Raw genomic sequence first — 26,656 nt, forward strand, 5'->3', positions numbered from 1 at the left:
AACTCGTAAACGGAAGCGGAACGCCTCTCCGAGTCCGGAAATCGAGGACATTATCGAGGAGGTACCCGAGAACGAGGATAGCGATAGTAAGGGTAGCTGTATTACTGTAGCGTTACGTAGATAGTCGAGAGTATTGAGGATTCGAGGCTTGTACGCAGCTTTACCGTCTACGTAGCTTCCCTATCAAGTACGTTACTTAAGTAGGACGTATAGTATAATTAGGCGTGGAGGAAAGCCAGCTGCCAGTCTTAGGTCTGTTACTCTCTTGACAAGCTTGCTTCTTACGCCCTGCTTACTGCCATCTTCGTGGCGACTGCGGGCAGTGACGTGCGCCAAAAGCGGAAGTTACTGGCGCGCTAGTGAATGTTGGCTTAGCGCGGGCGCTCGCGGAACCTTAAATCTTGACTCGTCACCTCTTCTCCCGATGTCTGCACTCCATCCCACAAAACACACCAAAGCGCCCGCGAAAGTTACAACTCGCGATCTAAACACCAGAACGCCCATTTTCCGCTAACTGCGACGCCGCCCATCCGTACATCGGCAGGAAACAGCCAACCGCGACACACTCGCCACGGCGCGACCTCAAAAGCCTGCTGCTCCATACACGACAAATTGACGTCCCTCGTCTTCTCAAGTACGCCACGCACATTGGTAAGATCAGCATCCTCCGGCAGTATAGCGGTTGCAAGACCGTCGTTGACAAAGTGAACACGCAGACCTGGCTTGCGAGAAACATCTGCGAGACAAGAAGTGGACGGCGTTGCCGGGACAGGATGACGGACCTTGAAGGTGGCGGGACGGAGTCCATCAAGGATCTCTTGTCGTCGAATGGAGGGAGGAATACGTCGCTCTTCACCTCGAACCAACAACGAGGTGTCGGCGAGTTGCGTAGACTCGAGTACAGCATGATCATGCCAGCAGCTCAGCTGCACCGCCGTAGGGAGCTACGACAACGAGAGCACCTTGCTGTCTCGGATGGCAGGAAAGCAGCCACTATGGACCCGAACACGCTGTCGGATCAGTTCAACAATCTGCGCATCACTGGCCCAGGGCTCCCGCACAAGACACGCGACGACATCGTTCACCTTGAAGCGGTGGCAGCAATCAAGAGAACTTCATGTCAGGAAGCAGCCGGCCGACTTGTCAACGGAGATGTGGATCGTCAGTCCAGTCAAGGAGAGACTGGGGCCCCAAAACCCTCTCTGATCGTTTGCCTTCCTATCGCTGTGGACGCATTGGTCCTGGAGAAAGCCAATCGCGCCATCCGGAGCTTCCTTCACACGCAATCCCATGTTGCTATACAACTCGGCCATGACATCTTCATTCAACTCGACAAGGCCTCCTCGAAGAAAGGATTGACGACGGCCGAAGCTGAACTCTACCAACGCAAGAAATGCGCGAGCAAAGCCACGAAGAAGAGCAGACCTGCAGGGGTGTCATGGTTGGCACCAGGCGTTGCGTTTCCCTTTCTGGGCTCGATGAGAGACGCTACAGTTAGCAACATCCAGGGAGCGTCGAGCGATGACAAAAGCAACACCGACTCGGTTCCGGAGCTGTCTGCTCGCGAAGTCGTTCTGGGCACCACTGAACTGCTGGAGAACATTCTCATCCATCTTCCACCTAACACGATCCTGGTTTGCCAGAGAATCTGCCGGACTTTCAAAAACTGTTACGGGTCTTCCAAGCAATTGAAGTTGAAAACCTTTGAGAAGGTCCGCAAGATTCTTCCGTATCGGTATCCCAAGTACCTTGTCAACAACGGGAGACCACGCCTGCCCTTCGCCATGAATCCCAACTTCTTCACCCTCGCGCCGATCACGGTCCTCCGTCGGCCAGACACTCTCGTATGGAGGTTGCAGGCACCGCTCGGTGTCGAGGAAATGCTCTTCGCGATGAGCTCAGATGAAGCACCTGTGCTATGTCTGCGCTTCAACGATCAACGAGTCGATACATCTTGGCTGCGACCGTACATCGGCTCGTGGACCAAACAGCACCTCACGGACCCCGCGTTTGCACTTAACGTTCGCCTGGCGTTCACCGAGACCAGAAGCGAGAACAGCGGCAAGCTTCTAGTCAAGAAGAGTGCAATCGTTTCGTGGGATCAAACTATGTCTTACATTGGGTATCTTCTCCTCATGTGCAGCAGAGTCAACGAGTTCCTGGTGAATCGCCTCTTCACCCTTCCGGCGTATTGTGCCGACCTGTGGGAGTACCTACTCATGGATATAGAGGCGGACACCGAAGAGCAACCTCTCATCAATGCCATGGAAGAGTCCGCGACGTTTCTGAGCTGCACTATTGTGACACAACAGTTCCCAAGAAAACTGAACTAGGATAATCAGAGGAAGACGAACTCGAGTAACCGCGAGTGTGGGCCACGAGTTGCTAAAAGCAGTCGGGGATTTGTACAGGAGACGGAGTAAGACGGGGAAGTTTGGGGATTGTGGTGTGACCTCCGAAAACGGCAAGGAAGTCTGACAAAAGGTCAGAGCGAATCGTATAGGTGGTACAGGAGCCACAAGAGTCAGAATGGGTGGCTAAAAGCAGGTCGAGAGTGGAGTGGAGTTGTGTCTATCATTTCCATATACGGATAAGCCGTTCGAAAGCACCTTCGTCTCACGTTTTTCAAGTCCAATCTCGACGAAAAAGCCATGTTGTTCACTGTTACTATCCTTGCTGACGAGTCCGCACCGGTACTGTCTCTTCAATCGTCCCAAGAGCTGCCGGGCTCCCTCGAAAAGTTTTCGGCGTTCCCAGCGTGACACTTCGCCATCGCCACCACGTCCTAACAATCTAGCTCAATGTCAAGCCGAGACTTCGATGGGTGTACCGCAGATGTAGAGGTCCTTTAAAGGATGACAATGTGTCGGGTTTGGCAGCTCGCATCCAGCTTGAGTGAAGGTTGCCGTTTCCGGCGACTCGAACAAAGAGTCTCCGTACACTGAGCGTGGACACAAAGGCCATTGATGCTAGGGGGTACTATTCAATTTCAAAAAAGTTCATTCCTGGTGCAAAGGTACTCCAGGCCTCGACAAAGCAAACGTCCACATCCCACCAAGCCTCTTGCTTCAATCTCAGCCGAACAGGGCTCGAATCTCCACTCCATGCTCCTCCCGTACATCAATTTGTGCCCCCGTTTAACAGTCCTGGATGTCCCACCGATCGTCCCTACATCCGCCCCTTTGCCTTGTTCCTGCCCATATCCACCATCTGTCGAAGTTTGCTAGAGACTGGGCATGATCTGCCCAACACGAACCCAAAGCCTCAGATGGTCCTCGATGAGTTCCATCAGATCCGGGTCCACGCTCGCCACCCAGGAGGCATCCTGCTTCACATCGACAGAAGTGTCTCCATCCACACAATCCTCGTCGTCGAGGTAGGTGAAGTCAGCGAACTGTCTGAGGGTCTTCGCGATCTCCAACAGCTTGCCCAGTGGAGAGTTGCGTACATCTACGGAGGCGTCGAGGTCCAAGACCAGCGGCTGGTCGTTGATGTCTTCTTCCATCCTCTGACCGCAATGAACTTCGACCGTGATGGGCAAACCTGCATCGTAGATGTGCAGCCTCGACCAAGACTCAGAGTGGTCGATCTTGACGGCCTCCACGCCGTCTTTGAAGGTGACCCATAACACAGGCAACACAGCTTCCCTCTCGCTGAAGAATATGTGCGGGATCTCTAGGGTCGAAACAGCGATGCGGTGCTCGCGTTCCTTGCGGATACCGTTCCAGCGCGACCATTTCACAAGGAGCGGGTTGACTTCGAGGGGATGCCAAGGGCGAGAGTTGCCGTGAATTCGCTCGAATATCTTGAGTTGGAGTTGCTTTGAGTCTTCGTACACGGTCTTGAACATGCGCTTGACAGACTGCGAGCGCAAAAGCTCTCCGGCTGGTATGTAGAAGAGGATCTGATCGACGAGCTCGTGGATGCCGAAGACGCGCTCTGGTCCTGGTGGCGACTGTTCTTCTTCATTGTCGCGTTCTCGCTTGCCCAAGGTCGTGAGTGTAATTGGACGAGTCGAGTTCTTGACGTGGTCGATTGACAACGTGTGCGAGAGACTCGAGGCATCGAGACGGCATGGAAGCTGTGGCATTGGGAGGGCGGTGGGAGCAGCGTTTGTACGAATTGTCTCGCTGGGTCGAAGGCGCTTCCTGGGCCGGGCGCCTGGGCCGGGCGCCGTCTTGCGTTGAGGACATGGCGATGACGCGGGACTGTTTCTGGTTGAGAGGTATAGCACCTGTCTGACGTTTTGATGCAGCAAGTTTTGTTGGAGTTTGTCGCCGCTGCCGTCACGACTCGTCACTCGTCAATGACCCACTTTTCGCTCAGGCTCGACTTTTCACGAGGTCACTTTGAGCACCAGACCCGATGACCATAATCATGTTTGCGAGGGTCACAAGGTGTAATGGAAGAAGAGATCCCCATACAACTACTACGGAGACGTCCGGAACATGAGGCTTCTGGGACATTCTGACTGGCGTCAACAGGTCGATATTGTTAATGCATATATATGGGAGTTTTGGTTGGTTCATCTGTGCCATTTTGATCTGCGTAAAGAAAGAGCAGGCCTTCCTCCCTTTTCCATAACAAAGCCCCCGTCCATCAAAGCATTGTGTTGCCACTAGCTTCGGTCTGCAGTTTCAAACGCAGTGGAACTCCGAAATCCACGAACGACCTCCCAAATACTCTCCTTGTTCTCTATGCCACCGCATCTGAACATTACACGCTTCACCGCCGACTGGACTCCTCTTACTCATCCACCTCTGATCTGACGAACAAGGCGATCATGAAGCGTGACCTGGCCCACAATGACATCCAGCAACTCCGGGTCAATGTTCGTCAGGCGGAACTTGGCGGTGTGCGAAGGTCCCCAAGGTGACTGCCCGTTCCTCTTGCTATGGACGAAACTGAAGTCGCTCCCGCTTCTCAACTTCTTAGCGACCTGGACCAGCTTGCCGACCTGGCAGTTCTTGACGTTGACTTCGGCGTGCAAGTCCACTTCCCACATTCCACCATCTTCCCTCTGAATCTCATCGGCTCCACAGAAGACGCTGAGCTTGAGCGTCGTGGCGGAGTCGTAGATGTGTTGCTTTAGCAAAGAGCTCTTGTCGGTAACCTCGAGACCCTTGCTCTCCTCATCGAATATCAAACGTGCCAAGGGCATGATGCCTTCGCGTACCGTCATCAGGAAACGGAGCACTCCTTGAGGACGCTTCAGCTCGTAGTCGTCGACTCGAAAGTTATCGTCGTGATAGTGGCGTTCGACGAGGAGCGGATTCAGCTTTGCAGGCGTGCTTGCTGCGGGGACAGAAATCTTGGGCGGGATGTCCAATCGATCCAGAGTCTTGAGTTGGAGCTGCTTGGAGTCTTGATAAACAGTCCGGAAGGTCGGAGCAAAGGCTTGGGTGAGGAGGATCTCGGCTGGTGAGAGGTTCAGCATGACCTGCTCTACCAGCTCGGGAATGCCGAGAACTCGAGCAGCGGCCAACACATGCTCTTCCTCTTCGTAGTCCTCGTCATCACGCTTGCGCTTGCCGAGAACAGGAGTTACGACGCGAGGTGGATTGAGGCTCAGTCTCTGGAAACGCAGAGTGAGCTTCGCGAGGTCGGTGGTAGGTCCAGAGCAAGGGGGCATCGCCGATGAGTTGAGTGAGCGATTCATCGGCCGAGCCAGCGAGGAGATCGAGTCAGCGGATGGTGAGTTGGTGGGTGTAGCGCTTTGACGCGCACGCTTCTCTGCTGGGCGCATGGTTCGGGACGACGACATATCGTTGAAGCCTCGGATCGAGTTCTGCTTGGAGTTGGTCTGAGGGTTTGTTGAATAGGTGCGTTGAAAGTCCGGTGTAAGGGTGCTGGAGTGTTTCTAGACCAGGAGATCTGATGTGTCTATAAAAGTGGCATTCGAGGTGTTATATAGCGTTGGTCTTGAATCGCATAACACCGAGTGACAAAGCGTGTGCTGGTGACTCGCCTCAATGCATTGAAGCATTCAGCAAAAACATTCACTGCGCTTCGACCCCAGATCCAGTCTTGAGAATATCACCTAGTGCATGACCAAGCTGCGATAGAGCCATACGAGCGACTCTGGCTTTGCAGGCAAGATCGTGTCTCTCGAGGCCTGGGAAGTTCTTTGTTGCTGGAGTAGAATGGCGAACACTTTGCAACGGATAAGCTGGCACACCACCCAGAAGGATTTCGACAAAGTATACCAGAGCTATCTGATGAAGCGACGACGGTGTTTCGCAGGGTGGGGCATAGTTGAAGCGAAAGAAATCAAAAAAATACGATTCGGCGCTGAACAATTCAACCATGATCGCCGGCACAGCTGACATTTGGACCCGAAGAAGTTGCTCAATCTCGACAGCACCAGTTTCTGAAACGGCGAAGCCTTCTTTGCCTGCCTGAGGGGTCAGTGAGTGTTCCAAACGCCATAAACATAGCACTCACAAAACAGAATTCAATTCGGCTGCTGTGGCCAAAACCCAAAATTCTCAGATCTTCCAGTGCTCTTGCACGTACGTTGGCGTATCACGGAGGAACGTAAGCTGATCAGCGCCGAGTCCAACAACACTGGCAAAATCCGCGGTGAGGTTCAGCTTCCCCTCCTTGCGACGGTGTGGCAACTGAAGGGCTTGCTTGATCGCCTTCAAGACGTGGAAGAGAATACCAAATGGGACCGGCTTGAGTGAGACGAGAACGCGGTAGACCACTTGCTGGACTGGGTCTTCTTGCGTCCCGACCTGACGGTTGGTGATGATGGCAAGCTCCAGGTCAACCGGGACAGGTGAAGAAGGAAAAGCGGCATCAATCTCCTTGCGAAAGACGGCCTGGCCATCTTCAGAGAGATATGAGCGCCCTGGTTGCTGCTTGGCCATCGCGATCATGTATATTGGCTTCGCTTCTCCGGACGGTGTAAGGCGTGGCAAGGTGAGGGTGGTGACGAGTGAGAGGCCGACCTTCCAGTAGCCGTTCTTGCGGTCGATTGCGCCCAGGTGGGTGATGTCATCGATAAGGAGAAGCTGGTCGCTGGCCTCGAGGTAAGAGAATGTGAAGAGTTGGCGATATAATGGGAGGAGCCTCTCCAGTCCAGCGCCGAATGCTGCGCTCTGGAGAGAGGTTGAGGCATTGATGGCGACTTGGAAGCGCTTGCAGACACGGATCGAGAGGACAATGTCTTTACGACCAAGACGGACGAGGATCTCTTCGAGCAGCTCCGGTGTGTCCCAGAATTTCTCGTGGGCAGACATGGCGGCGCTGTTGGTTGATGACTGATTATGGGTAGGTAGTGTTTTGACAAGGTGTGATGGCGTGGATGGCGTGGTCGTCGGTTTATTGCTGGAGATGACGAGTGAGAGTTTTGGCTGACGCTCGCAAAACTCGGCTAGTGGGAAGTTCGCCCGCCAAGCAAGCGGGGAAGCTGCGTGGTGCACTAGCGCAGACTAGCGTCTGGTGTAAGTGAATGAACTCGCTTCTCTCGGCGAGATCTTACGCCGTCCAGGGATACAGGATGTTCAGGAAAGATGAGGTATAATCTGCTTTACTCGATTGTGCCAGATTGCATGCGAGGGGAGAAGCCGATCGAAAAGGCACACGCTCGAGATTTGGCAGTAGAGCTCTGTGATTGCAGTTTTGCGGAACTGGAAGTGCAAGTTCCCAAAGCCGACGAGTAGGCGCAAGACAACCCCAAACAATGCATGATAACAAGTCGTTTGATCTATGCATGTCTGAGGTCCAGCTGACTGGAACAAACCAGAAATCTGCTGTCTTTGCTGAAACGCCTGACCTGTCGTTCGAGCGCCACACCAATCAGCAGCATCGCTCACTAGTAAGACACAGACTCATAATTTTGTGTCGCTATTGACCTAAGGAACGTCGTGCAAGTCTCATGGTCAGGATTGTGATCCGACCGGTGTCAATGATCAGTGGTATATCGCTGTCAAAGCAAACATCCAACTGCATTGGTGCCCTTTGGAAAGAGTTACTGGATGCCATAGACTGTGCAGACTTTACTCGGCGGTAATAACTGTCTGGTGTGGGAAACGACTTCCGGGATAATGGAGCACTCTCTTCATACTGCCGTCACTAGAAGACATTCTGAACAGAGGAGAGCTGTTGAGAATTTGACAGGCGATTCGATGTATACATCCGTAAGACGATACTCATTAATGCTTTAGGCACATACTCCATGAGCAATACCACATCTATCCTTCTATGCATATCCACACATTTTGTCCGTAGCGGGGCCGCAGTACATCAAGGTCGTTAGTGTTGCTGCGATTGTCTGAAAGGAACAGGCTCGCCTCGTGAACTGGACATAGACAAGTCGATGAACGAGGAAACATGACCAGTATATGAAAGTTGTCATCAATCTGGGCACGGACATATTAACAGACATATAGTTCATACCGGAATCCTCAGAAAGTTCAAAGCAGCAGTCTTCGACTGGGCCCGGGAAAAGCGAAAAGGCGGGCACGGCGGATAGGCTGCGCGGCGTACAGCCTACTCGTCGGAATTAACTTTGAAGATCCAGTGAGGCCCATGCGAAATCTTGTACGACATATGAAGAGAGTATTGAGGTTTGTGGCAGATCTCGGGAGAGACGCAGTGAATCCGCGCAGAGACCGCCAGGCTTCACATGCTTCTCGGCTAGAACCGGGACTTAAAGCGCACCACACCCACCACACGCGACATCTCTCTGGAAATCACAACATCGCAGCGACATACCACTGCCTGCCGAACATTTGCTTCCTCCGCCCAAATACAAGATCAAGATACACACTACTCACAAAAAGCCACCCGCGACCACAAACAGCTTCTCACCAAATCAGCATCCTCACCATCCAGGCATCCCTTCGGTGACCGCACGCCCCCAACACCCGCCATCCGCATCACACCGAGTCAAGATCCAAATCACTCGCACGGCACCACACTACCGCATCAAAATGCCAAACCGCCGAGGCCAAGGAGTGCGACTCTCGTTCGTCGCCCTCATGGGAGCGGTCATATGGTCACTCTTCAAGTTCGGCAATCCAAAGAGGGAGGCCAAGGGAAAGAAAGAAGCGGCCACGGGTGCAGCGTACGAGAAGAAGAGACAGGAACGCAAGAACCGGGAGGAGGTTCGGCGTCGGCGGGAGGAGAGACAGGCTCGTGGGAGAAGTCGGAGTGATGGGCGGAGGTCGAGGTATTGAGGAGAGGTCCCGTCGAGATATTCTGTGGTCTGGGGATGCTGGAGGCCAGAATGAGCGACCCATGGGAAAGATCGGTGACACGCTTACAGATCATGAGGTTCATGCCATGAGGTTCTGGTCTGGCTCGATTCTCTGCCGTACTTCAGCCAAGACCCAGTGGTATGTTTGTGTCAGGCACTCAATGTCTCATTCTCAACTTATGACGCTGACCTTCCACAGGTGACCAAAGCTCGGCGCGAGGCTCCACAGTGGTGAAATTGGTTGCTATTGTTCGGAGAATAATCTGTCAATGACATTGGGACGATATTCAAGACTCCTGGACACTCTTCTTTTCCATTATTGCAATTGACCAATGAAAGTGTGCTGTGGCGTTTTGTGCAGCGTTCAGGTCTCAGGAGGCGCCAGCGCTACTGCAAGAACCCCCGCGAGAGCCTGAGCTGAGGGCGGCCTCTTCTCCTTCTTCACTCTTCGAACTCATGCTTCCTCCATGTCGCCTTTCACAGCCCGGATGCGCACAGTACAAGCATGACCATCGCTCACAGCATCGTTTGAGCTTCATGCCGATCCTACTCTCCAACGAGGACTACACGGTCGGCTGGATATGCGCCCTCCCGGTCGAGCTCGCTGCCGCACAAACCGTCCTCGACGAAAGACACGAGCCTCTGCCCGCAAGAGCAGGAGATGCCAACGTATACGCATACGGGCGTATACATGACCACAATGTCGTTGTTGCATGTCTCCCGGCTGGATTGATCGGGACCAACTCAGCTGCCTCGGTGGCCATGCACATGCATCGATCCTTCGGCTGCTTGCGATTTGCCCTAATGGTCGGCATCGGCGGAGGTGTCCCAAGCAAAGCGCATGACATTCGACTTGGGGATGTCGTTGTAGGGCAGCCTGTGAATGGATACGGTGGTGTCATACAATACGACTTTGGAAAATCCAGACCGAACGGGTTTGAACGCACTGGCTTCCTCAATGCTCCGCCGGCTATTCTACTGAGTGCTGTTTCGATGATACGTGCGAAGCACAGCTCCGCACCTGGAGCACCGTCTTCTCATATGCTAGAGAAAGGGAATATAGCGACGTCTGCACGGCCGTCCGTCGATACCGACATCCTATACGAAGTCGCGATGGACGACGCGGAACCACGGATCATACAGAGGCCGCCACGTTCAAATCTGGACGTTGAGGTTCACTATGGCACGATAGCTTCCGGCAACCAAGTCATGCGACATGCAGCAGAACGAGACCAAGTCAGTAGAGAATTTGGCGGGGTGCTCTGCTTTGAAATGGAGGCCGCCGGGCTGATGAACAATTTCCCAAGCCTTGTTATTCGTGGGATTTGTGACTACGCCGATGTTCACAAGACCAAAAACTGGCAAGAGTTTGCCGCTGCGACAGCTGCTGGATATGCCAAACAGCTTCTTTGCGAGGTGCCGAGGGCAGAAGTTGTCAAGATCGGGGCCGTCAATGACAGGAGTGGCATGAAAAATCGAATCGTGTCCCTCCCGTTTCAAAGGAACTACAAGTTTGTGGGCCGCGACGAGATACTCCAAGAGCTTCAGAAGCGACTCTTCCTGGACGAAGACTGTAACGACTTGGCAATCTATGGACTTGGGGGCATAGGAAAGACCCAGATCGCGCTCGCCTTTGCCAATTTGATTGCAAAGACCCAACCTGACATGTCCATTTTCTGGATTGTCGCATTGAGCCACGCCACAGTTGAGAAGTCATTCCTTGACATTGCCGGACAACTTAGGCTAACAGCCTCGTCCCACAGCAAGGAAGACATCAAGATCGTTGTGAAACACCATCTAGAAGATCGAGACTTCGGACGCTGGCTCCTGATAGTCGACAACGTCGACGACGAGAGTCTCGTAGACTTGCTTCTTGAATGTGTTCCAGGTAGCGACACCGGGTTCAAGCTTTACACATCGAGAAGTACTCGTGTGGTCCAGGACTTGGTCGGTGGCGACGCCATCGAAATCGAGCGACTGGGAAAAGTTGAAGCCCTACGTCTTATGAGCCAATCTCTTCTCCATTGCAATGCTATCAACGACCAAACCGAAATGCAGTCGCTCTGCGAAGAGCTGGAATGCTTGCCCCTTGCCATGACGCAAGCCGCAGCGTACATGAACAAGAACAAAATCTCGCCAGGAAAGTATCGAGAGTTACTGAAAGGCGCCGATCAGGACTTGATCGACCTAATGAGCATCGAGAACAGAGATCGCACGAGATATCAACAAGTCGGACATGCCGTAGCGACAACTTGGGTCGTATCCTTCAATCAAATCATGGAGCAAGATACCACTGCTGCCGATCTACTGAAGTTCATCTCTTGTGTGGAGTGGCGGGACATTCCGCTACCCATGCTGCCAAAGGCGGGCTCCAATTCTCAGATGACCTCTGCAATAGGGGCATTGTGTGCATACTCGTTTCTTACATCCTCTAATCATCAAGAAACATACAACATGCACCGTCTGGTCCACCTTGCCACACGGATCTGGGTTCAAACGTACGATGAGGCGAGTGTGATCCACACTGCAGTGATGGCGCATATGGGGGCCGTTTTTCCTCCCGCCCTTTGGCAGAATCGTGCCGATTGGCGTGCATTTCACCCACACGCGGCACGCCTACTTCGCGACTACAATGGCAGAGAGGACAAGGGAGTAGCCCGATTATGTCATTCGGTGGGAAAATCTCTTCTCGCGGACTGGAGAACCGAAGAAGCTATACATTGGCTCGAGACATCCCAGGAAGTACTGATTGGACTCAGCGACGGCGATGAATACTTACTTGAGGTGCATCATGACTTGGCAGAGGCCTGGTGCGACATTCATCAGGAGCTGAAGGCGGTCCAATTGCTCGAGAATGTTGTTGCAAAACGCCGAAGTGTGCTTGCAGAGCATCACATCGATCTAGTACGATCTGAAATCTTACTTGCAGATGTTTATAGATCGGTCGGACGCTGGGAGGAAGGATTGGCCATGTTGGAGCGAGCAGCCGCAGTGAGCCAATGCATGCTCGCGCAAGACTCTCCCACCCCGCACGTGGACGCTATACGAAGGGGAGCAGAATTTCCCCATTTCGAGGCAGTGCGCGAATTAGCAGCTGTCTATCTGAGGAGTAAAGCGCATGATCTTGTGTCGGAAGCCGTTCAAATGCTCGAAAGGTTAGTCGCAATCGAGGCTCGTATACTCTCAGACGATGAACCCACACTGCTGGATTCACAGTGTACCCTTGGTGAGGCGTATCTTACCGAAGGCAAACCAGAAAACGTTCCACAGGCAATACAGCTGTTGGACAATTCAGTGGAAATGACCCGAAGAATGATGCCATCGGACAATTTGGCCCGATTGGGCCCGGAGCGAAACGTGGCCTTGATATATCTGGAGTCCGGTCGTCAACAGTTGGTATCGAAGGGAGTGAGGATGCTTGAACATGTGGTCGAGATCCAAGCACAATCGTTAGAAAAGCACGACCTGGACCTACTTCACTCGCAGCGCTACCTTGCCGAAGGGTACTTAAAGGACGACAACACAGCGGAAATATCACAAGCAGTGAAGCTGCTAGAGCACGTTACGAACCTTCTGTCGCAAAGACTAGAGCATAACAACTGGGACAGGCTGATGTCAGAGCACATTCTTGCGACGGCATACCTGCAAGTCGGCGACCCAGAAGATGTGTCAAAGGCAGTAAAGCTCTTGGAGCAGGTCTCAAAAGTCGAGTCGCAAAAGCTAGTAGAAGGTGACCCGTCTCGACTTACCTCGATGTATTGGCTAGGACGGGCTTACCTGCAGGTTGGAGATTCAACTTCGCTGTCCAAAGCAGTGGTGACCCTCGAGCACGTCACGAAAATCGAGTCGCAAAAGCTAGTAGAAGACGACCTGTCTCGACTCACCTCGATGCATTGGCTAGGACGGGCTTACATGCAGGTGGGCGACTCACCTTCGGTATTTAAAGCACTGTTAGTCCTACAGCAGGTCGTGTCAATCCGGACACGAGCGCTAGCAGAGTCCGATCCTTACCGACTTGCCTCAGAGCAGGAACTTGCACGGGCATATCTCCAGACTGGCTGGCGGGAAGCCACGGCGCTGGCCATTGAGTTGTTAGAACATGTTGTGGAAGTCGATTCAAAAAATTTGAAAGATGATGACACCTCAAGGGCGTTTTCGCGGAGTTTACTCAACGAAGCATATGCAGCGAGAGAACGCCTACAGCAGAAGGACGGCAAGAGAAACCATGTCCGTGGCTGGCGACCGAAGACGATACGCAAATCTCTCATGAAAGACGTCTGCAAAGCACGCAGGAGCTGAGAAGGCAAGAATGAGCTCGAAGTTGAACTTCATCTGCTGCCGGTACACCCGGAACGAGCTCTGAACGCGGACTGCTGTTCTGGCATAGTACGCTTCGAGTGGACTGCCACCAGCAAACCCAGTTCAGCTGAGCCAACGTCATCGTTTGATTATCCTGGATTACCATCGCTGTACAGATTCCTAGGAAAGTCGGAGAGTATCCCCACACGCCTTGAACCAACAAGTTCTCAAGGATCCTGCTGCACCAACAAATGCTCCTCAGCAACCGCCTCTTCGTCCCCGAACTCTTCCAGATGCTTCACATCCTGTGCCTCCAAAGGCATGCCTGCCGGCTTGAACACGCCCAGATTGACCAACCAAGCCGCCGAGTTGAACTCAGACCAAATATTCGATATTCTCCAGTTGTACTTGTTTCCGGGCTCTGAAGGTTCGACTTCGATGATGACGTTTCCGTGAACGGGCTATCACAAAATCAGCATTCATCCAATGGCTCAATCGAACTTCTTCTCGCTTACAATGTCATCAACCTCCGTCCCGTGACCATTCGCACTTCTCCCTGTCTTCCACCTCATGGCCACATGCCGACACCCTGCGAACACCTTGATCTTCTCAAACGGTATCGGCGGCTGCTTTCCCTGGCCATCTATAAAAGCTGCTCTACTCGCAAATGTCGGCGCATCCATGCTCTTCGGCCCGGCGCCGCCTTTGTTGATGATGATGTTGACCGAGGAAGCCCAGTCGTGGAAGTCTTCGGTCAGGGCGCTGAGAGCGAGGTCGTGGGTGTAGTTTTGGATTAGAAGGCGGAAGATGTCGGCGGTGGTGTCGGCGTCGGCTGGCGTCATGCATGATTGGGAGTCGTCTTGTACGTTGTGGGATTGGCGAGTCCAGTTTAGCCAGGAGAAGGAGAAGTTGGGTGCTGCGGAGACGAGGGCGGCGAGGACGGCGAAGATGCCTGCGATGCCGATGTAGAGTCTCATGGTTGCGGCGCTTGCGTGGAATATGTTCTTGCGACCCCAGGTATATCCTTCTTTCTCTTCAAGGTTCGCCCAGCTCTTCAAAAGTCTTATCGCAGGTATGAGGTGATGTCGAGCTCGTCACAAGATCATCTGCAACAGGGATGAGCTTTCAAGAAAGATGCAGCTATCCAGGTGTACGACGAGTGGAGCAGCACTGACATAAAGCAGAACCAGGAGGCCGGGGAAGAGAGAACAGATATACGACCCTCCCTCCTTCGAGCCACACCGGTTGATCGCCTGCGCAGTCATCACGCCGTCCTTCGCAAGCTCGCATTTTGAACCTCTCGAAAAGCCAAGTGGCGAGACCAGTTCGTTTTGGTGGAAGAAATTGAGATTTGGCTTTCAGAACTTCGGTACAGCTGCTCGGCGACGCAGATCGTGGATCCGAACCGGGCAAAAACGCTCACGCCAGCGGTTCAGCGTCTGAACCATCGACACCAAATCCGAAACCATGCTCAAACAGAACGTCTTTCGCATGGCAAACTCCCAAACGCCGTACAGTGTTCCTCGGTCTCCGTGCGTCATATTGAACTTTTTCCAGCGACTAACGAGGTGCTGCAGCAGATGACCGCATTTACGGCCTCGAGGGATTGTGGAGGAGCGCGAGCACGAGTGGGCTGCCACATGGCCGCCACTCTGGGCATTGGAATTGCCGCTTTGGGTCGTAGGCTTTGATAGCGCTCTTTCGTGCTTCCTGTTCGGGAGCTCTGGAGGATCTTGGCTTCGGGGTTGGCGTGGGATAGCGTTCGAGCTTGCCCAGGGGACGTTGGAGGCTTATCTTGACTTCAGGTCTGGTGAAATAGTCTTACAACGCTGGTCTCTCACCGTCGCATTATTCTGCGATATATCTGCATGTTCACGGCATTTGAGAGTCTTTTTGCCCCTTCGTATACCACACGGAAGAAGTTCTCCAAATACGAAGTCTGGTACGCACCTCGTATCGCCGCCGCGGGACGAGCCTTGGCTTCATGCAAGTCCGGGATTTGAGGAGGGCCGAGATTGGTCGACCCAATCAATTTTCTCCTGCCACAAACATTCTCAGGCACTTCGGTGGTTCGGATTCAGATATCCTGGCGTCGATTGATTGATGTGCAGAGCGGAGAAGCGAGGTGCAGGGCGGTGTGAAGATTGAGGGGTAGCCTTGCGACTGTGCGGTAATCTCTGCTGTGATCTCGTGAGCTTGAACATGGCTTCAGCATTTCTGTGACGATGGGTTGGTTGGTTGGTCAGAGGGTAGTTGACGGGAATCGCTCTGGCAGACCTTTCCGCCAGAAGTGGCATGCTTCAATGTCGGCACCACCAGACATCACTTCGTCTCCCCCGGATATGTGGCCAAGCAGACTCTTCTTGTGCCCATGAACATCGAAAGCAACCTAGACCAGTTCAAGAACAGTCTACATTTGACATGCGTTTGCTCCAAGAACTCAAGCGTCGTCTGTTGTTCGCGGGAATGCAGTACATGTGGTGCCGTGATCGCCCCAAATTGTAGGAGGACTATGGCCGCTGAAGATTAATTCAGTCGTGTTCTGGTTCCATCTGGCCACGGGTCGTCGCCTCGGAAGATGCTGATATTCGTCGACGACAGTTGAGGTTCGCAAGCAGGTTTGGCCCAGTGCTGGCGAGAGTCTTGGCATCCAGATAGCAGGTATGCCTGGCAATGTGTTGATCGTGATCCTTGCGGAGCTTTCACGTACAGGGCTCGAACATAAGGTTGAAAACCGTACGGGCGGTGCGGCTCCTGGCATTTGGCAGTGCTACAACAGGAACTTCTTCCTTGGGAATCCGCATATCGGGCACATTTCCTGTTTGTTCGATTTTCGAGATGGTAGTCTACTGCTCGATTGCTCCAGACTCGAATGAAGACATCTTGCTGCCCACCTCTGTAGCCCCAGGAGCCAGGTAAGTGAAGTCTGCAGTATACTGCTTCTTTACGGCCCTGGCAAGGTGACAGGTGTGGAAGCTCAGCTGTCCTTGTCAATGACAGTGTGAAAAATAGTCAACGAGCAGAGCATTAGCCTGTTTGGCGTTCGGTGGCGGCGTAACATTGGCCATAACTCGTATCCGGCTTCCCAGTGGGGCCAAGCAGCGGCTGGCTTCTGCAGTCCGCAATGGGGTGGAAGTATTTCTGCAGTGTCCGCAACAGTCAGTCAAATGTTTGATTGACCCAAATTAACGTGATTGACTGAATACTTAACATTTGATTGATGACTGACTGATCGATCAGTAATATTAATTGATTGATGACTGACTGTTCACCAAGCTTGATTGATTGATTGATTAGAAATTGCTTGATCTAGGGCCCGTCGGGTAGCCAATTTCCGGCATCTGTAGCGTCAAATCTGCGTTAGCTTTAGGCGAATCGGCCCAGCCGACGCTATCAAATGTTTGATTGACTGATTGGCTAAAATTTAGCATGTTTGACTGGCTACTCCACGATTGATTGATTGACAGATTGGCCATTTTGTTCAATCATTCAATCAAACATTCATCAGTCTGACTGACTGTTGCGGACCATGTATTTCTGCTGATGATCATATCCCACCGCCCTCGCCGCTTGCCACGGCTGCATCGAATTCACTCCGTGTCCAATCTTGAAGTCTTCCTCTTGCTAGAGTCTGCTCAAATAACAGCGGTCATTTAGGATTGCCCGGTTCTGCGGCCAATGTGTTGACATGATTCATCGCTCCATGGGTTGCGACCTACAGCAGTCGTCTGATAAACAAGCCCATCGCTCGTGCTGGACCGTGTGGCGCATCGGAGATCGCCCATGGACTTCATCCCCACGCCCAAGTACGCGCGAGAGTCCGCCAGACGCCATAACGCATGTTGCAGGTCAGATGTCCTTGATATTAGGGTTGAATGGGCAGCCGAACGAACGACTTTAGCGTCTTCAGGCATTGTTCTTGAAGAACATAAGCTTCTCCGTGCGCTGTTGATTATCAAATTGAGCTGCAGTGCAAACTCCGGGCCCTCTTTTCAGAACATGTCGCTGGCGTCCGTGTCGAGGTTATGGAAACATCAACTGTGCTTATCAGCTTGATGAGACATAGCACTGCGCAGGAGCACTCACAGATCCTGGTTGTCTTGGAAACACTGGCCGTTCTCATCGACGAAGCAAAGAAGCCCGGTGACATCTAGATGCCAGTCGGTCATGTTGTTGATGGGCCCCTCAGGCACGAAACGGGGTTGTTGGTTTGGCATGCGACGGGAGTGCGGTGTGAAGGAAGATGCTGTGGTGAGTCTGCGCGTGCCTCGAGCCCGATCCATGCTGTCTCGCGCCATGTCCATCCTCTTTCCATCCATGCTGCCAAAGAATCCCACCCTCCCCTTTCCTCCAGCGAGTTCTCCCAATATCTCCAGGCACCCCCTAACCAGCTCATTCCTCGCGGGCTGCTCGACCTTGTGCGGTGAGTCGCGTCACGTCGAATTTATCGATCTGCACTGATCGATTGGGCCTCGTATCGTGCATAAGTGAAGGGCGTGGCTCGATTGGTGTTACTACGATAGACTCGTTGGGATGGCGTTCTTGGGCGCGGACTTTTGTCGTCGGATGTGATGTCCACGATGGGTGTAGGTCCTTGCTGCTTGTAGTTGGGGTGGTTGACGGGCATACTGGTGGCGTGAGACAGAGATGCGTGTCGTGATGGCGACCGAGAGCGCGGATGGTAGGCTGGCGGTGGAGTTGGATCTGGGCGGACTGATGGTGTTGCGAATGGCCAAATGACCGTGTGGAAGCGAGTGGCGTCGATGATGTAGATATGATGAGAACAGCGCTGCTCTGTGTCAAGTGGGTAAGGCATGTGAATATGATGATGCGCAGATGCGCAGATATACTGTGCATCTTCTGCTCGCCCTGATCACCTCACCGGCATCTGTCGCAACTTGGAAGGAGGTGAAAACGCGCTAGTGAACTCGGTTAGCAAATAATGAGTGTCTATAGTTCCAAAAAATCTATGCCCCTCACTTGAAACAATTCCGGCAACGCCGATGACACAAATGGCTCAGGCGGTAGAGCGTATGGCGAAGTGGTACGTATTCTCTGTGATTTCGTGACATGGCACTTGGCGGTGCTGGACAAAAGACCTGGGGATTCGGCCCCTCAGGCTCGGAATCCGCGGCTCAGAGGGCATATCGAAGCTCAGCAGCGCGCTGTGCGAGACCAGACTTTTTGATTTTTTGGTGGGTGTTAGATTAAATCGTTGATGTTGCTTTTTGCAGGGTTTGAAGTCATAACGAATGCGCAAGCCAATTCGACTCAACCCCAATGGCTGCCCCATGAGGATGCTCAACTTCCCTTTTGGACCTTTGCTCATGATCAGAGACGTGACAGCGTGTGGTGAACGATTCACATCATCGATATGGCCATTCGACGTCATTGAAATTGCTTTTTGAAGTGGAAGGGGGTTGCGTGATTCGAACTTGGCGTTTGACCTGGCGCCAGCAAGAGTGAGCTTGTCAGCGTTTGTACCCGCGGGGCCGTTAACGACACTTCCTTGAATACATCGGCGCTATGGAGACATTGAGAGTAAGCGTTCTGTGATTTGGCATGCGTATGATTGGTACCATCCAACATTCGAGGAGGTCTTTGTCGAAGGCGAGGTGGCTATGATTATATTACCATTGGACGACGAGTCGCGTTCGAGTCGCCAGGAGACATACTACAGCACAAGAGATGGATCATACAGCCGACATGCCTCGCGGTACTCTTGAGCAACTTGCTAGTTGAGCGCAATGAAGCCGCTGCTCGTCGCGACTTCGCGACGTCGTCCTGTGCCTTTGATCGCTTGATTGCTGTCGCGGACGCTGTAGCTATACACATGATCACGAACCTCTCGAGGAAAATCAAGGAACCTGATCTTCTTGTCGCTCTCTGATTCCATGGTAAGTCCTGCTTTTGCTGCGATCAGTCTTGTTTTGCAGAGGTGTTGGAGGTTCAAACGAGTCAAGTATTGGAGGCGGCTTCACCTCATGAATCTCAGCCGACACGCTCGGCTTCAGACGGGCCGGTTGCCCCTGAAACGCCACCCCGCGAAGCTGCAGCTTCATCTGCTCCTCGCGCTCTCTCTGCACCCACCACACCACCACCCCCGACTTTCTCGTCGCACCAACCGCTCTTGTTACCTACATCGCCCCCACCTGGCCAAGTGCACTTTGTCACACACATCGCGGTCACCATCCTGCAGCATCACGCCCGGCGATCAACAGCCATGGAGCGACAAGATCTGGCGTATGTAGGTTTCGGCGACCTTCCTCGTGAGCTTCGCGATCAGATCTACGCCGAAATTGTCGCCGTCGATGAAACTGCTGTTTGCAACGTCCACACCCAGGTCGTCACCTCCCATTCTGGCGTGATGATTGCCAACAGATGCATCAACACAGAATACAACGAGGCGGTGCAGAAGGCTCAGAGCACTATCGCGGTCCTACATCACCCCCACATATACGACCACAGACCAAGGTCGGCTCATGACCTCTACCTGCTCTCCAGATGGGCCCTCAGGGAAGCTGCCTGGGTTCCTGGCGATGTGACCCGAGTCCTGATGATGGTGCACATCAATGGAACCAAGTTCGCGTCAAGTAGCGACAACAACCCCATCGCTTCCATCGAGTCGCCAGACATCAGACGCCTCATCACCCGCATTCTCAAGGACCTACTCACACGCTTCTTCCTGGAGCATGTCGTCATCAAGATTGAGCTGTCCAACGCCGAACTCAACTGGCACTCTTGCGATCGGATGGTGGACGTCATGGAGGAAGTCAACTCCATCATCAAGGGTACCATGAACACGCCTTTGCGAGCTGTCGGCGTTGTCCTGCCCGGCCATGCGGGATTCTTCCTAGAGCGGGACTAAGAGAAGCAGGCACTTGTGTATTGTCTGGGCGAGGAAAGCGGGTGGGATGCCCTCATGCAGACCGTTCGCGCGACGACCACGACTAGTCGTTCGGCCCAGGATTGCCCAGCTCCAGATCAAGCCGGATACACGGCCGTGCCCGCGAAGCAAACGAGCACTGAGCATTCGTAAAAGCCGAAAACATGGGCAAGATCCGACCAGCAACTACTGTCTGCTTGCTCTAGCAGTTGCCCGATTCTGCTATGCATTGGTCTCCAACATCTGGTTCACGACCAGGACTCAGCCCGATACAGTCAAAGGTACGCCACGAGCCCCGTCTGTTAAGCCTCTCTCTATTGGCCAACATGCACTGCTTCGTAATGGCAGGCACTGGTTGCAGAGTCCTCGGGCATACGGGCTCGGGCCTTGTCGGCCTTCGCCTTGACTGCTCTCATGTGAAGTACGATCATTAGACTGACCGCTTTTCCTTAGGCGATGCACTGTGCACAAAACACTCCCACCCCACGGACGGGCATTGATGCACCGTTCTGTATTGCTCGGTACGTATACAAGCATAGCCAATTCAACCCTCCCCGCGAATGATGCACAATTAGCACCCAAATGAACAAGACAAATCACCATGTGGGGCGACAGAACATGATCTTTGCTAAAGAAGGCTCTGAGCTGCGAACCTTTTTGAATATCAACAAGTATGAGAGACTACGCGGGGAGTTTCCGCTGAAGTTTGTTTGACAGCTTCACCTCGCATCCCCCAGCCTTCACCCCGTACGTGACCTGGGTATGTATCATCGATCACGACCGCACTTCATCGCTGTGATGAGAAATTCAGCACAGAGGAAATGAGAGTCATTGTGGGCAGCAGTCCGCTACCGACCACATGATCAACAAGAGCAAAGGCCACTGAAGAGCGAGGAATGAGAATAACGATGGTTGGAGACAGGGCGATAACGAGGATGCTGACATTGTTGAAACTGTAGGCCCGTCTGATCATCATCATCATCATCATCATCATCATCATCATCATCATCATCATCAGCGAAGAGCTCGAAAGTACAGCCCCGCTGCCGCCTCTCTCCTCCCGACCCAAACGCCCCTTCAACCTTTTCGACGTTCTTTCGCAATGTTTGCTTCATCACCCATCAACCTCACTCGGGTACGTCCATGCCATCCCTCTACCATCTACTCCCTTCATGATGCACAAAACCCAGAACGACGGTTTCCGCATGAACTACAACCAAAATCACACTAAGAACGGTCGGACAACGACATCGACCCGCTCACCTCCACAAGAAACTGCATATCAGAGTACATGCTGACTTTCATGCAGTGCACGACCGTCCACGGGAACTCTCACAAGGTCATCCTGGTAGCACTTGGTGCGAGACCACGGCACAGAAGCGTTTCCTTGAAGACGTTGCATATGTCTATAGCGTACCAAAATGGAACTTTCCAGTGCACATCCTCTCACTACTACATGCAAAGCTTGAACGAAGCCTCCTTGACTCGTTTCAGTTGAACTTTCCTCCGCTTGGGTGCGCGCTGTTCGAGGCGGAGGAGGCCTTCGCTCGTAACAGACATCGTCGGGTGGGGGATTCTGGGTGGTCTATACCCGCCGTATGTATCTCGTGAGATGAAGGAAGCTTTAGGCTGTTGGGGAAGTGTCGTAGGCACAGTAGCATGTGAAGAATCTCGCGAGTGAATGTTGCGCTCCGGACGCGTCGGTCTCGTGATGCTGACGTCAGCTTTTGTGTCCCTAAAATTCGTGCCCAAATCTCTCATCTCTCCCGACTATCGCACACTGACTCAACCCAAGTTTTGTACACCACCTCGGATCCGCTCTTCTTCTTTCGACGCGACTCTTTCATCCTACACAGCTACGTCCTTCAACTCTCCACCATCATGTCAGACTTCACGCAATTGGACAAGCCATTCCGCATCCTCGACCTGCCTCGTGAAGTCCGCGACGAGATCTGGCGCCTCGCGATTCCAGGCCGGAAGATACCTATTGGGGCCTCATGGGCGCAGAACGACGACGGCAAGCTAGTCTGGAGTTTCGGTTGCCGCAAAATCGCGACGGAGCTGCTATGGTTACTCACGCTCAGACAGATATCCCAGCAAGTCCGCGACGAGGTCGACGACGCCTTTGGACGATGTGCCAAGGTGCTTATCATCAACCATTCGGACTCGTACAACCCTCTCGCCGGCAGTCAGAAGATCCATGCCGCTGCAAAGCTACTCCGCAACGTTTGCGACATCACCTTGGCGACGGGATACATGATCGTGCGCTATGTGGGTGGCGGGAGAGGCGACGCGTTTGAAACTGATGCAGAAATCCAAATCGGCCTCTCGAAGGCCAAGAAGACGGAAGCTGTGCGCTGGGAGAGTCGCCTGGGAGGCACGGACGAGGACTCGTATACTGTGCCAAGCAAGTTCAAGGGCTTCTGCGACGGACATGCAAATATCACGGAACAGGCAATCCGGCAGGCACTCGCGCGTGGTGCGGGCTCGTTCGAGATCATCACGGTCGGTCTGAGCGCACTCTCGCCTGGAATGTGGGCTGTGCCGCACGAGGCAGCCAAGGGCTATCGAAGTGGGCTTGAGAAGCACTGGGCAGCTGAGCATCTGGTAAGTAAATCTCAGCTCTCAACAGAAGAATAGACTGACTCTCGTAGGTCGCGTGGGTGGACGGCTTGTTCAAAGAGGCATTGTCGAGGAAGACAAAGAGAAGGGCGCGAACTCGTCCATGGCGACAAGTCCTGCTTGCGGAAGTTCTGCAGCGCCATCCTCCTCGACAAAGGCACCACGCCGAAGGAGCCAAAGCAGCTGAACACACGCGGACCTCGACGCTCTCACCTTAGCATCTTTAAGCAGTGAGGTGTGCCTTCTTGCCAGCTCAGGATGCAACTTCGCAGGGAGCGAGCTGATTCGAAAAGAACCCAATAAGATTGCTGCAACACCTACATATGCCCTCGCCGACCGAAAGCGCCGTCCAGCCCTAGATTGTTGCTCGATTGGCGATGGCACCCATGCAAGATATCCGAGAGCCTTGCACGACAAAGAAACGGAGATATTATTGGAGAGCAAGAGATGAGAAGTCAATGGAACGAATTGGGTGGCATTCGAAGGAGCTGTGGGCAGGATGGCAGATGCACGGGAAGGATGGGAAAGACTATGGCGAAGGATGGCTTTTTCCTGACAGCGCCTAAACATATGTTAACGAAGACGTCAGAGGCGAGCCCAAGTACAGGATACTCCTTTCAAACTTTCAAACCCTCACAACATTCAGAGCGAGTTTCGCAGGTCGCCGGGCATCGGCTGAAGGATTTAGGGCCCACATCCGCCGCTCGCCGGTGGTATATTGGCCCTGCTGCGTGCAGTGACATTGCACCTAGCTATTGCTTCGAAACATCAATGACTGGGACCTAGACTCTCAATCTTCCAAAGTTATCACGACGAACGGTCAAGAGCGGTGGCAGAATTGTCGAAAGCGGTACCACAATGGGCGAGAGTGTCTTGGGAAAGCCGGCTTCAAAATCCTTCAGTCTTGGCAGGGCTGTTGGATTACAAATCCGTTTAAGACGTAACTTTAAGGAGACTCGGGCAGGATCTTTCGACGTTCCCCTGTCCTGATTCATCGCCCAGACGCTTCGTTAAAAATGTCTGGCGCGATGCGAGTAATTGTTTTTGTTGAACTTTTGGCAGCCGTTTGCGTGGCCACTTTTCCCCGGCGACCCTCCTTTACCGACCAAGCACAGCCTTTTCGCATTGACGTGGACCCAGAGTTCATTGACTATACCTGCCAGAAAGTCTCTCTGACAAGATTTGTCGCACCTTTGGAGGCCGTAGACGTCTTGGCAGAGGGTCCGCCGGTTCAGAACTCGACTGCAATCGCGGCGTACTGGGAGCACGAATATGACTGGTTTGCGGTGCAAGACCGCCTCAATCAAAGGTATGTCGCACGCTCAACTGCCACGATTCTTCATTGTCTCAAGAAATGCATCTAAGGCTTCAACAATTCACGATGAATATTCGACCCGGACCAGAGTGGACACGGCCAATCGATTTGCCTCTCCATTTCGTCCACCATGTTTCGCCCAGACCAGACGCTGTGCCACTCTTGTTCATCCACGGTTGGCCGGGATCTTTCATTGAAGTAGAAAACATCATCGACGACCTGACCAACCCAACGAACGAGACTCTCCCAGCGTTCCACGTCGTAGCGCCGTCAATTCCAGGATATGGCTTTTCGCCAGCGCCCTCTACGACAGGATTCGGCTACATCGCCTGTGCGCACGCATTCAACGGCCTCATGCAACAGCTCGGGTACAGCAGATACGTGATGCAAGCCGGCGATGCAGGAGGCATTATTATGCGGTACCAAGCGCATTTCTATCCCGAAGCTGTGTTGGCTGGGCTAAACAATTTCTGGCTTGTCTATCCCAACTCCACCGATCTCGAGCGGTATGCAATGAACTTGACCACACCTGATGAGAACCACGTTATCGAATCGATGACAGGCTTTGTCGCGCATCAGTGGGGCTACGGTCAAATCCAACAGACCCGTCCACTCCGCTTGGCGCATGCCATGACAGACAGTCCGGTGGGTCTGGCGATGTGGATGTTCGATGGTATGTTCGCAGCTGTGGAGAATCCAGAGATCTGGACGCCCGAGACTGTCATCACTTGGACGATGATGCACTGGATTCAGGGACCCTATGCGGCCTTCAGACTCTACCACGAAGGCTCGAAGGTTCGTATTCTGCTCGAAGTGTTTCACTGCGGAGAGACTGATCAAGACTAGGATGGAGCTTTTACTATCGACTCGTTCGAAGACCTGCCCTTCGTTGATCGGCCGATGGCCATCTCCGAATTTCCTAAAGATATATGGTATCGAACTGTACGTGGTCTTTTACCTCGTGACTCTGGTTTCAGTAATAGTTCAAGCTGATATGACTTCACAGCCGCTCAACTGGGCTCAGAGAACCGGCAACGTACAGACTCGTTATGTGCACTCTTATGGGGGCCATTTTCCGGCATGGGAGACGCCTCATGAACTGCTTCCAGATATCTGGGACTTTCTAGGGAGAATTTCAGAAGGTGGATACAGTCCATGACCAACGACGAGCACGACCTAAAATCGCAGTCGCCGCGAAGATCGACAGAGTCTGCGACTGGAGGGTTGATGGCTATCGCTCGGGACACGGTAGGATTCGACAGGTCAATGCCACAGTGGTGCTATTTGAGCGCACACAGCCTTTCTGGAAGTTTGGAATAGTCCTTAGGGAAGTCTTGGGGAGAGACATCTTCTTGATCGCAATAGCGGCGACTGCTGTCGACAGACTTCGTCACAGCCTTGTTCGACACCAACTGCTTCTTTTGGATAGATACGTATAGCGAAGGCGCAGCCTTCCACGAGCAACAACACAACTTGTGCGTCCTGCCCATGTTCCACTGCTCCAGTCGAGCGGTACACCTAGATGTGATTCAAAGAGTCCCTCCGTATGGAGCTTGGGAAGAGCATGATTGACAGCGCCTGACCAAGTTCTTCCCCCTGCGACAGCCAAAGCTAAATCGAGAAATTGTGAACTTTCCACGGCATGCGCCTGCTCGCCGACTGGTATGCCTGCCGAACCTTCAAGCTTCGGCTTTTCTGTCCCGGAAAGAAGTCCGTTGTCACGCAAATTGCATGACACTTCGGGGAGCAGGAACTTACAATAACTGAAACCCTCCACCGATCCTACTCTGCGCAGACGCTGCTGATGCGACTACCTTTTCTGCCCAACATGGTGTCGCAAATATGCCTTGAAGATCGTTTTCCTAGCTAGTTGTGAAAGCGGGAGGTGAGGTTGAATTAAGCGTCTCGCTAGCATGGGTCAAAGATCCACATGGTGCGACTCGTGCGTGAAGCTAAATCTCACCTCACCTAACCTCACCTCACATCGCCTGACCTCAGTTACAATTGAAGAAAACTGACATCATTCTCAGATCGCAAAGCAGATAGCAGAATCCTTGATCCAGAAACGGGAAGACGATGGCCGGCAGCGAAACTTCCGTAGACAGAACCCCTCCTTTCGCAATTAAACCAAGGCCGTGAAGGATGCGATCGTCTTTGATATATCCAGCCATACGGGTCCGAAGAGAAGTGTCTCTGTGAGATGAAGCTGAAAATGTGCGAAGACCAATGGACAGGGCTCGACTCAATGATCTCGATCCCGAACGTGCAAAGGTTCCAGGTTGTGCTGTCTTTCGAAGGCCCTGAATAAGTTCGGGCCCGGTTCCGTTCT

At 53.0% G+C, this 26,656-nt stretch overlaps 8 protein-coding genes across 8 annotated transcripts; 5 read left to right on the forward strand and 3 right to left on the reverse strand.

The window, feature by feature from the left end:
* Window positions 1-773: 773 nt before the first annotated feature.
* Window positions 774-2,333, forward strand: M409DRAFT_22271 (uncharacterized protein; the record flags this gene model as incomplete). The annotated part of the gene is made up of 1 exon (XM_033806265.1): window positions 774-2,333. One exon carries the CDS (start codon window positions 774-776, stop codon window positions 2,331-2,333), a length of 1,560 nt encoding a protein of 519 aa, XP_033668352.1.
* Window positions 2,334-3,223: 890 nt separating this feature from the next.
* M409DRAFT_54062 (uncharacterized protein) lies at window positions 3,224-4,466 on the reverse strand (the record flags this gene model as incomplete). Its single annotated transcript, XM_033812575.1, has 2 exons — window positions 3,224-4,234; window positions 4,425-4,466. The coding sequence occupies 2 exons, from the start codon at window positions 4,464-4,466 to the stop codon at window positions 3,224-3,226; spliced, it is 1,053 nt and encodes a 350-aa protein (XP_033668353.1).
* A 284-nt stretch (window positions 4,467-4,750) lies between these two features.
* On the reverse strand, window positions 4,751-5,764 carry M409DRAFT_54063 (uncharacterized protein; the record flags this gene model as incomplete). Its single annotated transcript, XM_033812576.1, has 1 exon — window positions 4,751-5,764. The coding sequence occupies one exon, from the start codon at window positions 5,762-5,764 to the stop codon at window positions 4,751-4,753; it is 1,014 nt and encodes a 337-aa protein (XP_033668354.1).
* Window positions 5,765-6,488: 724 nt separating this feature from the next.
* Window positions 6,489-7,244, reverse strand: M409DRAFT_54064 (uncharacterized protein; the record flags this gene model as incomplete). Its single annotated transcript, XM_033812577.1, has 1 exon — window positions 6,489-7,244. One exon carries the CDS (start codon window positions 7,242-7,244, stop codon window positions 6,489-6,491), a length of 756 nt encoding a protein of 251 aa, XP_033668355.1.
* Window positions 7,245-9,742: 2,498 nt separating this feature from the next.
* Window positions 9,743-13,841, forward strand: M409DRAFT_66037 (uncharacterized protein; the record flags this gene model as incomplete). The annotated part of the gene is made up of 3 exons (XM_033816763.1): window positions 9,743-12,196; window positions 13,034-13,432; window positions 13,689-13,841. 3 exons carry the CDS (start codon window positions 9,743-9,745, stop codon window positions 13,839-13,841), a joined length of 3,006 nt encoding a protein of 1,001 aa, XP_033668356.1.
* A 5,557-nt stretch (window positions 13,842-19,398) lies between these two features.
* M409DRAFT_54067 (uncharacterized protein) lies at window positions 19,399-20,372 on the forward strand (the record flags this gene model as incomplete). The annotated part of the gene is made up of 2 exons (XM_033812578.1): window positions 19,399-19,401; window positions 19,443-20,372. The coding sequence occupies 2 exons, from the start codon at window positions 19,399-19,401 to the stop codon at window positions 20,370-20,372; spliced, it is 933 nt and encodes a 310-aa protein (XP_033668357.1).
* A 1,899-nt stretch (window positions 20,373-22,271) lies between these two features.
* Window positions 22,272-23,230, forward strand: M409DRAFT_54068 (uncharacterized protein; the record flags this gene model as incomplete). The annotated part of the gene is made up of 2 exons (XM_033812579.1): window positions 22,272-22,997; window positions 23,045-23,230. 2 exons carry the CDS (start codon window positions 22,272-22,274, stop codon window positions 23,228-23,230), a joined length of 912 nt encoding a protein of 303 aa, XP_033668358.1.
* A 798-nt stretch (window positions 23,231-24,028) lies between these two features.
* On the forward strand, window positions 24,029-25,486 carry M409DRAFT_66038 (uncharacterized protein; the record flags this gene model as incomplete). Its single annotated transcript, XM_033816764.1, has 4 exons — window positions 24,029-24,321; window positions 24,378-25,122; window positions 25,174-25,269; window positions 25,334-25,486. The coding sequence occupies 4 exons, from the start codon at window positions 24,029-24,031 to the stop codon at window positions 25,484-25,486; spliced, it is 1,287 nt and encodes a 428-aa protein (XP_033668359.1).
* Between the last annotated feature and the right edge of the window lie 1,170 nt (window positions 25,487-26,656).

The sequence above is a fragment of the Zasmidium cellare genome (assembly GCF_010093935.1).
Source record: "Zasmidium cellare ATCC 36951 unplaced genomic scaffold M409scaffold_15, whole genome shotgun sequence".
NCBI lineage: Eukaryota > Fungi > Ascomycota > Dothideomycetes > Mycosphaerellales > Mycosphaerellaceae > Zasmidium > Zasmidium cellare.